This window comes from Cervus canadensis, chromosome 2, assembly GCF_019320065.1.
Source record: "Cervus canadensis isolate Bull #8, Minnesota chromosome 2, ASM1932006v1, whole genome shotgun sequence".
Lineage (NCBI taxonomy): Eukaryota > Metazoa > Chordata > Mammalia > Artiodactyla > Cervidae > Cervus > Cervus canadensis.
Window position 1 is genome coordinate 104,955,475 of NC_057387.1, and position 21,546 is coordinate 104,977,020.

Genomic DNA, 21,546 nt, shown 5'->3' on the forward strand with positions numbered 1-21,546 from the left:
AAAAGTATTTGCAAAACACATATCAAGTAAAAGATTTGTATTCAAAATACAAATATAACTTAAAATTCAACATAAGAAAACACTATATGACCCAGCAATCCCACACCTAATTATTTACCCAAAGGAAATGAACATGTATGTGTATACAAAAACCTATAAGCAAGAAGTTCAGACTGTTGTTTCCTGTTAAAAAGGAAATGTTATTGTTCCTTAACTCAGTGTCTCCTACTGAAGATTCACATCTGAAATTACTTTTAGAATCAGTGCTAGAAGATACTGTTTTTTAGCAGATTCAGTAATGTTTGCTCCCCTTAATAATGGCACATACATACCTAATCGTATTCTCTCATCAATCGCAACATTAGAATTATCTATATTTTCCTAATGTGGTTTTTATTTCTTTTAATCTTTTCCCCCATACATCTTTTTATAAACTGCCTCAAATTCATTGCCTCAAATTCATTGTTCATTATGAACAAGTATAAAGAAATTACACCCAACATAAGTTTTTTCCTCATTAATTCCTTCTTGAAAATGAAGGATTTTTCCCCATTTATATACTTTGCTTTAAATTTTTTTGAAAAAGCAAAGTGTTATAGTATATCCCTGCAATAATATAGTGCTTAGGGAAAAAAAAAAAATCTATAGACAGGGACTTTCCTGGTGGTCCAGTGGTTAAAAATCCATCTTCCTAATCAGGGGACATGGTTGAAGAACTAAGATCTCACATGCCATGGTGCAATTAACTCCATGCACTCTAGGGCCTGAGCTCCACCGCACAAGAAGCCCACACTACACAAAGAGAAGCCTGCATGCCACACCTAGAGAAGTCAGCACACCACAACAAAGACCCAGGGCAGCCAAAAAAAAAAACACTTATAGACAAATATTTATTATGACTTTACTCATAATCACCAAAAACTAGAAACAATACAATTGTTCTTCAACTGGCGAGTTGATAAATTTTGGTACATCCACAAAACGGAATGTTAGTCACCAATAAAAAGGAACTGCTGACACATGCAACAATATGGGTGAATTTCAAACGCATTATGCTAAGTGAAAAAAGCAAAACTCAGAAGGCTGCATATTGTGTGATGCTATTTATATGATTTTCTGAAAATGCAGAATTACAGAATAGAAAACAGATTGGGGTAGAGGTAGGGGAAAGCCTGGCTGTAAAGGACATGAGGAATTTGGGGGTTGATGGAACTGTTCTGGATTTTGACTATGTTGGTAGTTCAGTAAGTTACAGAAGGTATTGTACAGTAAAAGGGATAAATGTTACTCTATATAGAATACCTCAAAAAACCGTAAATATATTTTTCACATGCCGTGAATCAGTAGTTTCACTTCTAGAGTTATAGACAAAAATTACACACAATCAGACTTCCCTGGATGTACAGTGTATAACAGCCTGCCTGCTGGTGCAGGGAACAGAGGTTCAATCCCTGGTCTAGAAAGATTCCACATGCCACAGAGCAATTAAGCCTCTGTGCCCCAACTACTGAAGCCCGTGCGCTGAGAGCCTGTTCTCCGAAACAAGAGAAGTCACCTCAATGAGAAAGCGGTGCACCACAATGAAGAGGTGACCCCACCTGCTGCAACTAGAGAAAACCTGTGAGCAACAACAAAGACCCATCACAACCAAGTTACACATAAGGCTGTTTGCTTTAAACCTCCTTTTTCTATAACAACTTCAATGAGATGCCATATAATTCACATCACACATCTAAAATACACAACATCTAAAGTACACTAACCCAATGTTAGTATACTCAGAGTTACATAACAATGACCACAATCAATTTTAGAATATTTTCCTTATCCCAGAAGGAAACCTCAAACCCTTTGGCTATCACTCACTGGTCCCAACATCCTCCACCCAGTTTAGCCAGTTTCAGTTCAGTCGCTCAGTAATGTCTGACTCTTTGTGACCCCATCAGGCCTGCCTGTCCATCACCAACTTCTGGAGCTTGCTCAAACTCATGTCCATTGAGTCGGTGATGCCATCCAACCATCTCATCCTCTGTCATCCCCTTCTCCTTTTGCCTTCAATCTGTCTCAGCATCAGGGTCTTTTCCAGTGAGTCAGTTCTTTGCATCAGGTAGCCAAAGTACTGGAGTTTCAGCTTCAGCATCACTCCTCCCAATGAATATTCAGCATTGATTTCCTTTAGGATTGACTGGTTGGATCTCCTCGTAGTCCAAGGGACTCTCAAGAGTCTTCTCCAACACCACAGTTCAAAAGCATCAATTCTTCAGTGCTCAGCTTTCTTTAGAGTCCAACTCTCACATCCATACACGACTACTGGAAAAATCATAGCCTTGACTAGATGGACCTTTGTTGGCAAAGTAATGTCTCTGCTTTTTAATATGGTGCCTAGGTTGGTCATAACTTTCCTTCCAAGAAGCAAGCATCTTTTAATTTCATGGCTGAAGTCACCATCTGCAGTGATTTTGGAGCCCCCAAAAATAGTCTCTCACTGTTTCCATTGTTTCCCCATCTATTTGCCATGAAGTGATAGGACCAGAGGCCATGATCTGTTTTCTGAATGTTGAGTTTTAAGCCAACTTTTTCACTCTCCTCTTTTACTTTCATCAAGAGGCTCTTTAGTTCTTCTTTGCTTTCTACCATGAGGGTGGTGTCATCTGCATATCTGAGTTTATTGATATCTGTCCCAGCAATCTTGATTCCAGCTTGTGCTTCATCCAACCAGTTGAGCCCCACTTTTAATAGGAAAAGATTTTAAACAACCTAAGAATTGGAGGATATTCCCACATTATGGTCTATCTATATCACAGAGTATTACAGCTAAAAAAATTTTAAAGTAATAAAGTATTACAACTTTAAAATATTATAATTTTAAAGCCATTAAAATTATGTTTACAAGCATATTTTTAATAACAGAAGCAGTGCTCAGGACAAAAATTTAGGTTAAAAAATCAGGAAACAATTAGGGCTGAATAAAACATGATTTTTTTAAAAGGCACAAAAGTAAGAAAAGTAGCAGGTCAATCAACGTAGCTGTATTGACAGAATTTACATGAGGTCAGAATGAGAAGGAGTGGAACCATTTGGACAGGTCTTTAGGCTATATCTAGAGCCGTGGTACTCAACGAGGGGCAATCATGCCCCTCAGGAGACATCTGGCCATGACTGGAGCTATTTTCAGTTCTCACAAATGGGGAGTCAGTGCTACTGGCATGCAGTTGATAAAGAGCAGGTATATTGCTAAACATCCACAGTACACAGGGCAACTTGCTCTACCCCAAACAAATTCCCTGGTTCAAAACCTCAACAGCACCAAAGTTGAGAAACTGATGTATACTTTACAGTGAAGCTGTTATATACTAATCACAAACAATTTAGACTAATGTAAGAAAATAACAGTTTCTTCCTATCTTGGTGGAACCTCCAGGGCTTCCCTGCTGGTTCAGACAGTAAAGAATCCACCTGCAATGTGGGAGACCTGGGTTTGATCCCTGGGTTGGGAAGATCCCTGAAGAAGGGAACGGCTACCCACTCCAGTATTCTGGCCTGGAGAATTCCATGGACAGAGGAGCATGACAGGCTATACTGTCCATGGGGTCACAAAGAGTCACACGACTCAGTGACTTTCACTTCACTTCACTTCCTTTATCCTCATTACTATGTGTATTCTTTTCAATTTTCCCATCTCAGTTTATGGTGCCACCAAATATCTAGCTCATCCAGGTGAAAACCCAGAGGTCTGCAGTCTTATTTCCCTATTCAATGAATCCACAAGTCCTAATGACTCAATCTGCAAAATGTATCACAACCAATTCTCACCATCTCTACCTCCCCCAAACAATGGTTACCTTTACACAAAAATTACACCAAGAGCCTCCTAATTCATCCTCTTTCCCATCTTGCTCCCTGAAGTTCACCCTACACATAGGAACTAAAGGAATCTTTTTAAGAGATCTTATTTAAAAACCACAAGCTGGCTTCTCAGAGAAATAGCTAATATTGTTTCTTTCCACCCCACTCACTCACTATCATATTATCTTATGCTTTCTTATTTTCTTCACTACCTCAAATTATTTTATCTATTTCTTATTTTCTGTCTTGCACCCCCACCACCAGCATGAACCTTGTCTTTCGTGTTCATTATTATTTCTCAGCACCTGAAACCATGTGTTCAGTTCAGTGGCTCAGTCGTGTCCGACTCTGAACCTCCATGGCTGTGTGACACATCTTGTATATGTGCTGAATAACCCAATCTGTCTTACACAAATGTTGGTCTGTTTGTTCTGTTGTAGTCAAAGACTAACATAATACTACATCTCTGCAGAAAGGAGACTGAATCTCCTAAAGTGAACCAGTCCCAGTGTTAGCCAAAAAAACAAGAAATTACAGGTCAGGATGCTAGATCCTTAAAAGAAAGAAGAGAGGAGTAAGTTATTTCCCTCAGTTCTCAAACTGCTTCCAGGTTCCAAAAAGAAGACATCCTCTACTCACTAGACAACAAGCTGAAGGCTTAGTAGGTAAATGTTGCCCATTTCTCCTAGATCAACCTATGTAAAAACAAGCTATATTTGTTTTCTAATTCCCTCCTACTATGCTAAACTTTTAACTATTGTTGTTCAGTCACCCAGTTGTGTCCAACTCTGTGAGACCCCATGACCTACAGGATACCAGGCCTCCCTGTCCTTCATCATCTCCCGAAGTTAGCCCAAGTAAATGTTAATTGCATCAGTGATGCCATCCAGCCACCTCATCCTCTATTAAAGGTTAAAGCAAACTTTTAATAGTCCTGTACAAAAAATCATAGCCTGGTCTCAGCTGTACTGGGTGGAATTAAGCAAAGATTTTGTCTCCATATTTGGATTGCAGAACCCCTACCAAGGTAACATGATAGTAGCAGAGATAACCAGAAACTCTCCCATGAGGAAAAGAATTTCTAGGATAAGACCTGTGAAGCAACCTGCCTCTTGCCACAGGGAGAGAATTCAAAGAGTATCTAAGGGAATTAGAATAGTGAGAGAGTCAACCTATTACCTTAAAGATGAACAGATTTTCATTTCTGAAGATAAATCAGTCTCCAGTGTATAAGACGATTGGGAAAGAGAAAACAGTAGATTACATAAAGGGAAAACAAGAATTGTAAAAAGACAAAGCATTTTAAGTACTAGAACTAGGGTGTTGGCAGTAGCATTGAAGTTTTAAAAATCATTTCAGCTAATCTCAACAAGATTTACCAATTTAAACTGGATTGATAAGAGAAAGGAAAGAAGCAAGATGACTCAGAAGTCTCTAAGTTGGGTGATAATACAGGAAGAAAAACAGATTCAGAAGGAATAGGGCACTATTTGGAAGATTACGTACTTGTCAAGGATATAGAGAATTCCATTTTAGGTATACTGAATTAGCAATATTCACAAGACATCAAAATGTGAGTCAAAGCTCACATTTGGAAACACTGATTTTGAATTTTAGAGACAACAGAGAAGCAAAGAAGAAAGGAAACCTCATAATGTATTTAATGGGTAATGGCTAAAATCACTGTAGAAGGAATTACCCAAGAAAAATCCAGCTGAGGGAACAAGAACTACTGGGCAAGCAAAAAAAGAGTCAGAGATGACTGAAAAGAAGCCATTCAAGAGAGAACCATGAGAATGCCATCTTATACCTAAGGGAGAAGTTTCAAGGAAAGAATGGGTAATAGGGTCAAATGTTTAACAAAGATCAAAAAAGGAAAGTTCTGAAAAAGCATCTACTAGACTTGGTGATTATTATGTAATTTCAGTGATTTTAAAGAGAATTTCAGTGGTGAAACAGAAGGAAAAGCATAGGTGTGACTGGGGAGTGAATGGGAAATATTCAGCTGATACCATCTCAAAAAAAATCCAAAGTCAAAAGACTTGCCTGAGTTCAGTCTATGGTCGATAACTACCATTTCCCACTTAAAAGAAGTTTTTGGAGTTAATTCCAAATCTGAAATGGTAATATACAAGATGAACCAATGAGCCTAGGAATACCTTTTTGGCCAAAAAGGGAAGACTCGAGGACTACTGGAATTAAGTCAAAAGGATAAATACAAGTATTTTATTCTTTTTGATTATAATATAAATGAAATCATTTTCTTGATTTCCTTTCGGAGTTGCTCATTGCTAGTATATAGAAATAAAACTGCTTTGTATTTTTTTTTTTTATCCTGAACTTTAATTTCTCAGAGGGCTTGATTTTTGGGGAGTAGGAGGATTTTTAGAGGCTTCTACATACAAGGTCATATCCTCTGTAAATATAGTTTTACTTCTTTCTTTTCAATTTGGACCTTTTCTTTCTTTCTTGCCTAAATGCTTTGGCTAAAACTACATATACTACACTGAACAGAAATGCCAAAAAAGGGCATCTCTGTCTTATTCTTGTTCTGAGGGGAAATTTTTTTCAGTCTTTCATCATCAAATATGATGTTAGCTATGATTTTTCATATATAGACTTTATCATATTGAGAAAGTTTCCTTCTATTCCTAGTTTCTTGAGTGTTTCTATAAAAGGGTGTTGGATCTTTTCAAATGCTTTTTTCCCCTACATCAACAAAGATTACCATGCTTTTTCCCTTCATTCTATCAATGTGGTCTATTACTCTGACTGATACTGTAGCTAAGGAGGTATACAACTTACACACTGAGGGACTTGTACAAAATATTGCTGAAAGAAATCAAAGAAGACCTAAATAAATTGGAAGACATCACACGTTCACTGATTATGACATTTAATAGTGCTGGGATGAAACATACTACTCAGGAGATTCAGATCAAATCCAATACCTATCAAAATTCTAATGGCACTTACTACAGAAATAAACAAAAATCCTAAAGTTCTTATCAATTTTAAAAGACCCCAAGTAAGGCCAAAACAATCTAGAAAAAAAAAAAAAAAACAAAGTTGGAGGACTTATACTTTCCAATTTCAAACTTCTTATAAACTACAGTAATCAAAACAGAGACCTCCCTAGGGGTCCAGTGTTCAACACTCTATGCTCTCACTGCTAAGAGCCCAGTTCAATCCCAGTCCCTGGCTGGGGAACTAAAATCCCACAAGCCATGCAGGGCATCCAAAAAACAACAACAATAAAACACACAAACAATGAGGAATAAATTAGGAATTTGGAATTAACAGATACACAGTACCATATATAAAAATGGATAAACAACAAGTACCTGCTGAACGGCACAGGGAACTATATTTAACATCTTGTAATAACCTATACTGGAAAAGAATCTGAAAAAGAATATATACATATATATGTGTGTGTGTGTATAATTTAATCACCCTACTGGACAACTGAATATTGTAAATTATACTTGGAAAAAAACATCAAAACTACAATGAATATACACCATGATAAATAAAATTAACACTGCTGTATATTACATATAAAAGTTGTTAAGAGAATAAGTCCTAAGAGTTCTCATCACAATAAAAAACTTTTTTTCTATTTAAGTCTGTATGAGATGATGGATGTTCACTAAACTTACTATGATAATCATTTCATGATGTATGTGAGTCAAATCATTATACTGTATACCTTAAACTTCTACAATCTGGTATGTCAATTAGATCTCAATAAAACTGGGGGGAGCGGGGAACCACAAGGAGACTTCACACCCACCAGGATCGCTATTACCAAAAGAAAAGAACAAGTATTGGTGAGGATGTAGAGAAAACAGAAAACTCATGAACTGCTAGTGAGAATGGAAATCAGTGCAGTCTCTGTTGAAAAGTTTGGTGAGTCCTCAAAACAACAGGCAGAAAATTTCTACGTCCTAACAAATTCATTTCTAGGTACCCAACCAAAAACTGAAGGAAGGAACTCAAATACTTGTAAGGTAATGCTTACACCAGCATTTTTCACAACAGCCAAAAGGTAGAAACAACCAAAGTATCAACAGAGGAACAGATAAAACAAAATGTGCTATATACATATAATGGACTATTATTCAGCCATTTAAAAAAATGAAGTTTTGACATATGCTACAACATTATGCTATGTGAAATAAGCCAGACACCAAAGGTCAAATACTTAAGATTTCACTTATATGAAATACCTAAAATAAGCAGCAAACACAACCAAAGGCAGGAGAAAAGGGCAATGGAGACTTATACCTTAATGTATATACAGAGTTTCTGTTTGGGATCAAATAGTGGTGACAGTTGCACAACATTGTTAATGTATCAAATGCCACTGATTTATACATTTTAAATGATTAAAATGATAAACTGCACATTATATATATTTCAAGAAGCAAGAGAACCAGACATGGAACAATGGACTGGTTCCAAATTGGGAAAGGAATATGTCAAAGCTGTATATTGTCACCCTGATTGTTTAACTTATATGCAGAGTACATCATGAGAAATGCCGGGCTGGATGAAGCACAAGCCGAATCAACACTGCCAGGAGAAATATCAATAACCTCACATATGCAGATGACACCACTCTCACGGCAGAAGGAGAAGAGGAACTGAGGAGCCTCTTGATGAAAGTAAAGGAGGAAAGGGAAAAAGCTGGCTGAAAACTCAACATTCAAAAAACAAAAATCATGGCATCCAGTCCCATCACTTTATGGCAAATAGATGCAGAAACAATGGAAACAGTGATAAGACTTTATTTTCAAGGGCTCCAAAATCACAGCAGTTGGTGACTATAGTCATGAAATTTAAAGATGCTTGCTCCTTGGAAGAAAAGCTATGACAAACCTAGACAACATATGAAAAAGCAGAGACATTACTTTGCCAACAAAGGTCCATCTAGTCAAAGCTATGGGTTTTCCAGTAGTCATGTATGGATGTGTGAGTTGGACCATAAAGAAAGCTGAGCACCGAAGAATTGATGCTTTTGAACTGTGGTGTTGGAGAAGACTTTTGAGAGTCCCTTGGACTGCAAGGAGATCAAACCAGTCAATCCTAAAGAAAATCAGTCCTGAATATTCACTGGAAGGAATGATGCTGAAGTTGAAGCTCGAATACTTTGACCCACCTGATTCAAAGAACTGATTCATTGGAAAAGACCCTGATGCTGGGAAAGATCAAAGGCAGGAGGAAAAGGGGACAATAGAGGATGAGATGGCTAGATGGCATCAGCGACTCAATGGACATGAGTTTGAGCAAGCTCCGGGAGTTGGTGATGGACAGGGAAGCCTGGCGTGCTGCAGTCCATGGGGTCGCAAAGAGTCAGACATGACTGAGTGACTGAACTGAAGACATAAGAAATTTTTAAAGTAACTGTTCAAATATAAAATAATCATCTTTAAAAATGATTCAGGAAGTAAAAGATCCTGCTGTAGGTTAAATTGTGGCCCCCAAAAGATCTGTGTACCCAGAATCTCAGAATGTGACCTTTTTGAAATAAACTTCTTTGCAGATATAATTAATATAAAGATCTTGAAACGAAATCACCTTCGTTTAGGCTGGGCCCTAAATCCAATGACGATCATCCTTAGACAGAAAAGAACAGAAAGAGAAGGCTATGTGAAGATGGAGGGAAAGACTGGAATTATGCTGCCACAAAAACCAAAGAACATGTGGGGCCACCAGAGGATAGAAGAGACAAAGGAGTCTTTCCTAGAGTCTTCAGACATGGCATGGCCCTGCTGACACCTCGATTTGGACTTCTAGCCTCCAGAACTGTGCAGAAATAAATTTCGTTGTTTAAAGCCGGGAAGTTCCTCTGGAACACAGAGACATGCTGCTGCAATAAATATCTAAAAATGTGGAATTTGAGGCGGTTCCCCGGTGACTCAGACAATAATCTGCCAGCAATGTAGGAGACCCAGGTTTGGGTCACTCAAGACAGATGGATCATGGTGGAGAGTTCTAACAAAAGATAGTCCACTGAAGAAGGTAATAGCAAACCACTACAGTATTTTTGCCTTGAGAACCCCATGAACAATATGAAAAGGCAAAAAGATATGACACTGGAAGATAAATCCCCAGGGTAAGTGTACAAAATGCTACTACGAAAGAGCAGGGAAAAGCTCCAGAAAGATGAAGAGGTTGGGCCAAAGTGGATGTGACACTCAGGTGTGGATGTGCCTGGTGGTGAAAGTCCAGTACTATAAAGAAAATATGGCATAGGAACCTGGGATGTCAGGTTCATGAATCAAGCTAAGTTGGACGTGGTCAAGTAGGAGATGGCAAAAGGGAACACCAACATTTTAGGAATCAGTCAACTAAAATGGACCAGTGTAGGAGAATTTAATTCAGCTGACCATTATATCTACTACTGTGGGCAAGAATCCCTTAGAAGAAATGGAGTAGCCATAGCAGTCAAAAAGAGAGCCCAAAATGTAGTACTTGCATGCAATCTCAAAAATGACAGAATTATCTCTGTTCATTTCCAAGGCAAACGATTCAACACCACAGTAATCCAAGTCTAGGCTCCAATCACTAATGTCAAAGAAGCAGAGGCTGAAAGGTTCTACAAAAATCTACAAAACCTTCTAGAACATCAAAAAAAGATGTTCTTTTCATCATAGGGAATGATGCAAAAGGGACTGGAATGCAAAAGGAGAAAGTCAAGAGATACCTGGAGTGACAGGCAAGTTTGGCCTTGGAGTACAAAATGAAGCAGGGCAAAGACAAACAGAGTTTTGCCAAGAGAACACACTGGTCATAGCAAACACCCTCTTCCAAGAAGACAAGCGATGACTCTACACATGGACATTAACAGATGGTCAATATCAAAATCAGACTGACTATATTCTTTGCAAGCAAAGATGGAGTGCTCTATACAATCAGCAAAAATAAGATCTAGAGCTGACCTCAGATCATGGGTTCTTTATTGCAAAATTCAGGCTTAAATTGAAGAAAGTAGGGAAAACCACTAAACCATTCAGGTAGTGTTTAGTCGCTCAGTCGTGTCCAAGTCTTCGTGACCCCATGGACTGTAGCCCATCAGGCTCCTCTGGCCATGGGATTCTCCAGGCAAGAATTCTAGAGTGGTTTGCCATTTCCTCCTCCAGGGGATCTTCCTGACCCAGGGATCAAACCCAGATCCCACACTGCAGGCAGATTCTTTACTGTGTGAGCTACCCAGGGAAGAAACCAAATCCCTTATAATTGATTATACAGTGGAAGTGACAAATATACTCAAGGGATTAGATCTGGTAGACAGAGTGCCTGGAGAACTATGGACAGAGGTTCATAACATCATAAAGGGGGCGGTGATCAAAACCATCCCCAAGAAAAACAAATGTAACAAGGCCAAAATGGTTGTCTGAGGAGGCCTTACAAATAGCAGAGAAAAGAAGAGAAGTGAAAGGCAAAGGAGAAAGGGAAAGATATACCCAACTGAAGGCAGAGTCCCAGAGAATAGCAAGGAGAGGTAAGAAAGACTTCCTTAAGTGACCAGTGCAAAGAAATAGAGGAAGGCTATAGAATGGGAAAGACTAAAGATCTTTTCAAGAAAATTGGAGATACCAAGGGACTATTTCATGCAAAGATGGGCACAGTAAAGGACAGAAATGGTATGGACCGAACAGAAGCAGAAGAGATTAAGAAGAGGTGGCAAGAATACACAGAAGAACTATACAAAAAAGTCTTAATGGCCCAGATAACCACGATGGTGTTGTCACTCACCTAGAGCCAGACATCCTGGAGTATGAAGTTGAGTGGGTCTTAGGAATCTTTACTACAAACAAACCTAGTGGAGGTGATGGAATTCCAGCTGAGCTATTTCAAATCTTTAAAAATGATGCTGTTAAAATACTGCACTCAGTATGTCAGCAAATTTGGCAAACTCAGCAATGGCCACAGGCCTGGAAAAGGTCAGTTTTCATTCCAATTCCAAGGAAAGGCAATGTCGAAGAATGTTCAAACTACTGTACAATTGTGCTTATTTCGCAAGATAGCAAAGTTATGCTCAAAATACTTTAAGCTAGGCTTCAGCTGTACACGAACCAAGAACTTCCAAGTGTACAAGCTGGATTAAGAAAAGGTAATGGAACCAGAAATCAAATTGCCAATATCCACTGGATCATAGAAAAAGCAAGGAAATTCCAGAAAAACACCTACTTTGCTTTTATTGACTACAAAAATCATTTGACTATGTGGATCACAACAAAATGTGGAAAATTCTTAGAGATTTAGTGGACTACCAGACCACCTCACCTGTCTCCTGAGAAACCTGTATGCAAGTTAAGAAGCAACAGTTAGAACCAGATATAAAATAATGGACTGGTTCAAAAATGGGAAAGCAGTAGGTCAATGCTATATACTGTCACCCTGCTCATTTAACTTATATGCAGAGTAAATCACACAAAATGCCAGGCTGGATGAAGCACAAGGTGGAATCTAGATTACTGGGACAAATTTCAACAACCTCAGATATGCAGATGATACCACTCTAATGGCAAAAAGTGAACAGGAAGTAGAGTCTCTTGATGAAGGTGAATGTATTTTGCATATGGAATGGACATGATGTTTCCATTCCATAGTAGTCCCACAATAGCTGACTGTAGTGGGTTGAATTGTGGCCCCTATATATGTCCACCCAGAACCTCAGAATGTGTGCAGAACGGTTTTGCAGATGTAATGAAGATAAAGATCTTGAAATGAGATCATCCTGAACTAGAATGGGCTCTAAATTCAATGAAGAGTACCCTGAGAAGACACTGAACACACAGAGAAGGTGGCAGTGTGAGGATGGAGGGAAAACTGGAGTTATATTGCCACACACCAAGGAACACAAAGCCATCTACCAGAAGCTGGGAGAGGCGACAAAGGGTTCTCCCCTGGAGCCTTCAGAGAGAACGTCGCTTGCCAACATCTTGATTTCAGATATCTAGCCTCCAGAACTGTGAGAGAACAAATTCTTGTAGTTTTAAACAAAATTTTTAGTAATTTGTTATGGCAGCCCTAGGAAACTAATACAGATAGCCATCAATCAAAAATATGACAAATTTAGACATCAAAAAAGTATACTGATCACAGTAAGTTTAAATATACCAACTGTATTAAAATTTCAGTTTAGTGACAGCCCCTCCCAAACCTCACCTTTGGGATTTGCTTAGGTAACAAATCATTTGTCTGAAAATTGGCAAATAAAGAGGAAAAAAGAAGCATTTTCTCTGCTTCTCCTATAGAAATGATATTACAGTGTAACCAAATAACTAATAAAGGAACTCTTCATAAAAGAATTCCAGTAAATAAACATAGGAGAAATGACAGAAAAATCACTATTCTAATAAAATAATGGATCAAGGCAATAATCATCAATGGCTGATAAAACTATTAGGTGATAAGTTAGGAAAGTACCTTTGGATCCTGCTGACAAAACCTAAACTGATCAATTTTAGTATCACCAGAAGTGTGACAACTGTTTATGTGACTCCTGGAACTGACGCAGTAAGAATTTGCAGCATCACCTAGTAGAGTGACTACACACCCTAACTAGCCCGGGACAGTCCCAGTTCACTGCTCCGGTCCCACTGTAATTATTAAACGGCACACTCTTTCATCCTTAAAACTGTCTGATTGGAAATACACAATCAATTCATGAATTCTTCTTTGCAAAGAAACTGAACCTAAATCTCATAAAGGTCTACCAATTCAAGTTCTCAACCTTGGCTGCAGACTGAAATCTCTTGGAAAATTTTTTAAAATACTGATGCCTAGAATCCACCCTGTGAATTCTGATTTAATTGATCTGAAAATCAAGACCTTTATCTATTTTGTGGGAAATATGAAGGGTTAAACACCATGAGAATTCAATCAGCCAAAACCAGAATGTGGGAAACTCTCCTGGTCAGAAGAGGTAATATTTTTAACAAATAAATAGCATGGGAAAAAGTGCAAGAGCTAGAGGGGATAGCGTAAAGGAAGGGGAGGGTAGATGGTTAAAGTTAACAGAAACTTAAGATACCTATAAGCCAGATGAAATGGTAAATCTCATTTGCACAGTAATTTAAACAGAACAATTATAAAAACACACTTATTAATAATCAGAGAAATCTAAACTGGATTTAGGAGCTCAATTTTGTTAGCACTGTGGTTGTGTCGTTTACCTGTTAGAAAGGCATACAGAAGTATTTATAGATTAAATGATGTGACACCTGAGATTTCTTTGACTGTTATTTCATCAAAAAAAAAAAAAAAAGAGAGAAGGAAGGCAGGAAGAAATCAGAGGAGACAAAAAATGGCAAAATGTTGAAACTGCTTGTCAAAGCTGCGTATTAAAAACATGGGGATTCACTGCCCCAATATATTTTTTATATTCTGCATTGATACGGAATTATGAAATATAGTAAAGTTTTTAAATCTTGCCTATGAATGTGTAAGATATATGTGACTGTATATGTTTCAATTTATAAGACATGTTGGGAAATATAAAGAAAAATGAACACATGTGATCCTTGACCTCAAAGAATAGCCTATATATTGGACAACAAAGGTTTGCTTATGTATTGTCTTTCATCAAAGACAGGGAGGCAGCTAGCTCAAGCTTCTATGAGGCCAGAAAGAATGAAATTAAAATAACATTATTAGTATTCCATAAGCATAAGAAACTGGGCATAGGAATACTATTGCTAAATACCAGAGGTTATACACAACCTGACTTTGCAAAGTCCATGCTCTTACTGCTGAGTTGAGCCATATGAAAACACATCTATGTAGTTAAAATAGTCAAATATTAGCAATTCTGTATGGTACAACCTAATACTATGTTAAAATTAGTTTCTCTTTCTTTTGCTAAAATAATTACATACAGTTAACTCATAGTAAAATAATCAGAATATTTAAAGGAAATGTCAGTCTTCTTTAAAAAGTGGTTGATCTAAAAAAAAAAGTGACTGATCTAACACAGAACTCAAAAATATCTTCTAAATATCCAGAGAAATTGCAACTGTACATTTATCTACTTATATTTTCTTTATAATAAAAGCATCCCATTTTCAAAGGAAGCATAAGCTTTATCCATTACGTGAATCATTGCTTGAAAATATTTAGTGTATATCTCTTAAAAACAAGCCTGTGAGATGCAAAGATATGTTTTAAGGTTATCACAAGATATATTTCACAGGCAGAAAGTTAATGTGATGCTTCTTGAGAAATAATTTATATCAATGTGATTTAAATATATTTCAATGTTTTGTTTGCCACGCCATAGGGCATGCAGGATCGTAGTTTCCCAACGAGGGACCAAACCCATGCTCCCTGCAATAGAAGTGCAGAGTCTTAACTACAATATTATTTTAAAAATCAAAAATTAGGGAACACATGTAAATCCATGGCTGATTCATGTCAATGTATGGCAAAAACCACTACAATATTGTAAAGTAGTTAGCCTCCAACTAATAAAAATAAATGAAAAATTAAAAATAAAAATAAAAAATTCCAGTCAATGAATTCTGAACCAATACTATTATGTAAACATATTACCTTGTATCATACATATTAATAACTAATGTATATGTTTACTAAAGGTTTCCCAGGTGGCACTAGTGGTAAAGATTCCACCTGCCAATACAGGAGATGCACGAGACCCAAGTTCAGTCCCTGAGTTGGGAAGATTCCCCAGAGGAGGAAATGGCAACCCACTTCAGTATTCCTGCCTGGAAAATTTCATGGATGGAGGAGCCTACTGGGCTCCAGCCCATGAGGCTACAGAGTCAGACATGACTGAGCGACTAAACACAATGTTTATTAATTACTGCATGTTGATATAATGAATTCTAACCTATACTGTTTATCAAACAGTACAATTTTTCAAGTGGCACTTGATCTTACTTTAGTCTAATATATCATGACCTTGAGCTCTGTCTGTGCTGCAGCTTCCTCATTTGTAAAACAGGACAGTAATAGCTGACTACTATTTATGGAATTAATGAGGACTAAAAAATACACTACATACAAAACCTTTAGAATGACTGGCACGTAAATGTTTATAAATATTATCGTTATTTATAGAAGTCTCTGCTAGTTACAAGATGCGCACTGTGAAAACAATTCAGGATCGCTGTCATCATTAGAATGGTCTCTTCAAAATGCCCTTTATACAGTCAATGCATTCTTAAAGTAGGTAACTTACACTATGCACATGTGAACTGCAAATATTTTTAATGATATGTACCACCATGTTCTTAAGCAACACATTCAGTAGAAAAACCAAAGATAAAAAGTTAATTAAGGAATTAAGAGGGATTAACCTTTTGCAATTTTTTTATTATAATATTAAAATAACAGAAATACAAAACAAAACTTCTCCATAATCCCATCACATAGTAAAATCAATGTTTTCATTTGTTCATGTCACTTTCTATTCCTTGTCTACATGCATGTTCAATTTTAACATATTTACAATAAGAACATAGTTTACATTTTCACTTTAATTTTATACCCCAAATTTTCCATTTTGCAAAATTTTCCCTCAGTCTCCCTTTTCCTTTCTCATCCCCACCTGCTGAAGATAATCAATGGTAACAGCTGACATGCGTCCTCCACAACTTTCTCCAAGCTCATACATATACAAGTATAGACACATACGTAAGGAGGAGAGAAAGATTAGTTTGTTTTTACAAAAATGGAAGCATACTACTTATATACATATGCTTTCTCTTTCTTTTAAACATATGCCAAACATATATCTCAAAGTTAATATACAGAAAAGTTTAAATATGAAAATGGATACAATCTACTAGACCAGGTAATAATACATACATTTACAAAAGTTATTATTATTTTGTATGTAACCTTTGAAAAGATAAAGGAATTTCACAAAAAAATATGGTCACCAGATTTAGTCAGAGCTCATGCTTCATAACAGTTTATTATAATAACCATGCATAAAATAATCCCACTACTTACAAGCCTACCTTATGAATTTTAAAGCTTAGTTCAGAAAATAAAAATTTTATAATCTTAAACAAACTTATAAATAATATCTCAAAAATATCCTGACTTCAAAGAAAGAGTGTGTGTGTGTGTGTGTGTATGATACTGGCTTTCATATGAACTTGGTTCTTTCTACAAGAGATGATAGATGGATGTGGTACTCACCCACCCACATATTCTGCTTCTCCATGTTTATAAATTGAGAGATGGCGTTCAGATATAGTCTGAATACAATTAAATCAGTCTTACCTTAGGTATTACTATTGTCCTAAGTGCCCATAAACATAAAAATAAGACATCAGGCAGACCTACAAAGAATTTAAGGTTGTGAAGTCAATAGCTTTAAAACACATTCTCCCATCTAACCGTAATCCAAAACAAACACAAGATCCTTAAATCTAGATTCACAAAGGAGAATCTGGGATATAAAGGGTGATATGAAGATTAACAGAAGGTCCCAAAACTACAAACCAGATAACCTGGTACCCAAGCCGTAGAGCCTCTAATACAAGTAAACTACCAAAAGTCAATTTTTGAGTCCCTATCACATAGAGGTCATAGGTATTAGAGGTTCAAAAAAGAATATAATGGCCCTATTTATGGAGTTCACAACTTAGCAGACGAGTCAGAATATGTAATTCTAAATGATCATACATACCATATACCATAGCACAATACCTAATACACAATTCACCAACAGGCACAGGTACTCAACAATTTTTTTGTGACTTGTGATTATAAAAGTCAAAGGCAGTAAGTATAAAAAACACAATACCATATCATGAATGCAATTTCAGATTAAATAAACATTATCTAGGCCTATGTAGTTTAACTACCTCAAGGCAAACAGATTATTTTAAAAGATATTGTATTTTTATTTATTTTTAAGTGAAGGATAATTGCTTTACAGTATTATATTTGTTTCTACCAAACATCAACATAAATCAGCCATAGGTTTACCCATGTCCCCTCCCACTTGAACATTCCTCCCACCACCCTCCCCATTCCACCCCTCTAGGTTGTTATCCAGCCCCAGTTTGAGTTCCCTGAGTCTACAGCAAATTCCCCTTGGTATCTATTTTAAATATGGTAATATATGTTTCCATGTTACTCTGGCCATATCCCCCCTCCCCGCCACCTCTCCTTCTCCCCCACCCAGTCATGTCCATAAATCTGTACTCAATGTCTGTGTCTCCACTGTTGCTCTGCAAACAGGTTCATCAGTACCATCTTTCTAGATTCCATATATATGCATTAGTATACAATAATTGTTTTTCTCTGACTTACTAGATTCATCCCCTTCATTAGGACTGACTCAAATGTGTTCCTTTTTATGACTGAGTAATATTCCATTTTATATATGTACCACAGCTTCTTTAAAAAGATACTAGACTTTTGTACATACTCCCTACTAACTGCTCAGAATACACATATGCAACCCAGGTAAGAGTTCAGTGCAGGGAGACAAAAATAAGGGGGGAAAAAAAGGCACATGCATCGTGTGCACCATTTAAAACAACTCTACTAAACATTCTAACAAATATCAAAACCAAAATAGATTATGGAGCCTAGAAGAGACTGACTGTAACCTTCCTCCACAATAAAACTGGTAAAATAACAGGGAAAACCTGTACAAGTGCTCTGTATGTTACATGCTGTTAAAAATAATATTAAGTTTACACTGATATCAGTGTAGCACCTTTTAAGTGTATTAGAAGAGAAAGTAGTATTTAAAATCTAGTTGAATTTGTTACCAAAGTGCATAGATGTTTTCCAGAACATTCTATCTTCTATGGTGAAAATAACAACAGCATTAGCAGCAACTGGGTTCAGAGATGATCTTGAATTCTCATCTAAAATAATTTATTCTGAATATATTTTAACAGGTGGATCACATGCCATATGCCTTCACTCAAGCATAATGAGGATCCAGTTTAAAACTGGCTTAAAGTATGAAGAACAATTTAAACTTTCAAAACACATGCATTCCATAACCAATATTAATCATAAGTGAACTATTTGGACATACTATCATACAATTTAATTTGTCCTATGAGGAAGACCTAAAGTTTTCTAAATCTAAGACTATCAACAATAAACTTCAACTGCTCAGTATACTAGTGAAATGCGAATAAGAACTGATAAAGTGACAGATGTGGATACATATTTGATAACACAAGTATAGTAAAATGTTAATGATAGAATCTAAATGTTGGGCATTATGGACACTTCCTGCATTTTTTTCTAGTTGAAAATATTTTCCTAATAAATTGTGGAAAAAACACTACTTGACACTTCCTTGGTTATTTATCATTTAAACTTTTAAGGAGAGAAACATAGACTTTAAAAACTCCTATGCAGGCACTGTAGTTGGGACAAACAGGGATTCAAATCCCAGCTAAATCTCCTAACTAGCTCTCTAATATGAGTTACTTAACCCCTATACACCTACATTTCCTCCTGTGCAAAATGGGTCTACATAGTAAAATGACTTAAAGTCACTCAGTCGTGTCCAACTCTTTGGAACCCCATGGACTATAGAGTCCACAGAATTCTCCAGGCCAGAATACCGGAGTGGGAAGCCTTTCCCTTCTCCAGGTAATCTTCCCAACTTCCCAACTCAGGGATCTAACCCAGGTCTCCTGCACTGCAGGCAAATTCTTTACCAGCTGAGACACCAGGGAAGCCCATAGTAAATGTTGAGGTTTAATTCTTCCACTAAAGCACAGTGCCAGGCACATGGTAAGCACTCGAAATGTTAGCTGTCGTATCACTGAGATTGCTAATTTTATGATAAATCGAAAGATCAGGATTTAAGCAGTAATTTTCTAGGCAGTTAGCTTAACACTGAGTTGATCATTTTGATACCATTTACAAAAAGGAAGATTCCTAGTAGGAAACTTACTGCTTAACACGCACGCTAAGGGAGGAGGGAGGCGGGGGGGAGGGGGGACGGTGGTAAAAGAAAAATCTAAAAAATACTGCTCAACTGACAGTACAGTATTGTTCTCCATCTGAAAAAAAGAAAATCACTCAGATTTAAATAAGAAAAGTTTCAAGACAAACTTTAAAAGGCACTCAACAACTCCTATGTAGAATTGGCTTCACCTCTGCAGGTTGGTTGGATACATCCTTGTTATGACAAAACTTGTCACACTCTTCCACATTCTTAATTGTTGCTAAAGGGGCTAGACTAGAACATGACATTTATAGTTGCCAACATCTTTCTCCTAAATCAGGACAAGCCAACGAGCCCATTTCTTCTGAGGTAAGAGCACCACCTCCACCTTGGTCTTGATAACGGTTATGGGGGGAAGGGAAAGAAGGCAGGAAAATGAATTTGCAATGGTATTACTGAAACACCCTCTTGGTTATTCCTCAGAAGACCCCTCCACGACTCATTCCCGCCACTACCACCCCCACCTGACCTCTCTCCTGTTAAAACTTCCAGACTCTGGTTCACTAAAGATGCACTTAAGTATCTGACACCTTTCCTCTCCCGGCCCAGATAACCCACCAACAGTGCTGGAAAAATTAAAAACACAAAAACAACAGCCCCTCCCCCTCCCCTTCCAAACAGCAGCAAATCTTTGTCCCACCTGCCGAAGGACCACTCTAAGCGCGCTCCAGACCCAAGGTTGCCTCAGTCCCGCCCGCAACCTTTCCCCAACCGGGCCTCGGCGACCCCTCCACGAGCCTACGCTTGGCCCATTCCTCTCCCGGGCCCCGGGACGCGGCCCCCGCCCCGCCCCCCGCCGCCCGAGTTCTGCCTCACCTCACCTACCCTCTTTCGGGGGCCGGACTCCACCTCTCTCTCCGCCATGTTGGGCCCCGCTCGGAACCGCTGCGGCTCCCAGCACGGTGGCGGCGGAACCTCTCGGGCCCCCGGCCCCCGCCCACACTGCAGGAATAGCCGCCTCGCGGCAGCGTCCCCGAACCTGGCCGGGCCTGGCGGTTAGAGTGGGGAGGGGGCGGATGCCGCGCGCCGGGTCGGAGATCTTGAGATCCCACGGGTGCGAGCGTAGGCGGTAGGGCCTGCCCGGGAAAGGGGGGGGGCCGGGACTCGGGGGGTTAATGGCCTCCAAGGGGCCCCGTGAGTAGGATTATTTTCTCTCAGAGAAATTCCTCCGCCTGCGGTTTCTTAAAGGGATCACCAAACCAGCCCCTTGCGCGCGCCCTTGATGCGCAGGCGCACCCTAAGCCCCTCCTTCCTTTCCCACCAAGCCCCCGGTCCCGAGCTTGCGCGTTGAGTAGCCCAGGGTAGGCCAAATCCTGCAAGTCTCTTTGCTGCCAGCAGCTGGTCCCACTACTCAACTATGGCCGCTTCCTTAAAGGGGCCATGACGCAATGATGAAGGAGGAATGCAAGAAATTAGTGAAAGGGCTATCTGGAGTATTGGGTGAAATGTCAGTGAGGGGTACAGATCACCATCTTGGACCTGACTGCAGTGATACCATTGTAAGGGCAAAATGATGGTGAGCTGAAGTTCACAGTGGACCTCTGAATGTGAAGAATCCCAAGCAACGAGAGAACAAGCCAGTCATCTCAAGAAGATCCAGCTTTCTTGCCTTTAGACAGCCTGATCTGAAGCACAGGGCGTAGACGGTTAAGGGCCAACTCTGACCGCCTAACTTTAAAGCCAAAGCCTTTGGTGATTTTGAAGACTGAAGCAACAACGGGAGA

The 21,546-nt window shown here is 38.4% G+C and overlaps 1 protein-coding gene across 5 annotated transcripts in view; it reads right to left on the bottom strand.

The window, feature by feature from the left end:
- ZMYM4 (zinc finger MYM-type containing 4) overlaps window positions 1-21,067 on the bottom strand; it is a 154,345-nt gene extending 133,278 nt beyond the window's left edge. Inside the window, exon 1 of one of the 5 annotated variants that reach the window (XM_043461946.1) lies at window positions 20,639-21,067. In XM_043461946.1, the coding sequence (XP_043317881.1) occupies window positions 20,639-20,686 (48 nt within the window). In that variant the 5' untranslated portion in view covers window positions 20,687-21,067. Of the gene's footprint in view, window positions 1-20,462; window positions 20,581-20,638 lie in introns of those variants that run through there. The other 4 variants (XM_043461947.1, XM_043461945.1, XM_043461951.1 and 1 more) reach the window with 4 other exon arrangements.
- Window positions 21,068-21,546: the final 479 nt, after the last annotated feature.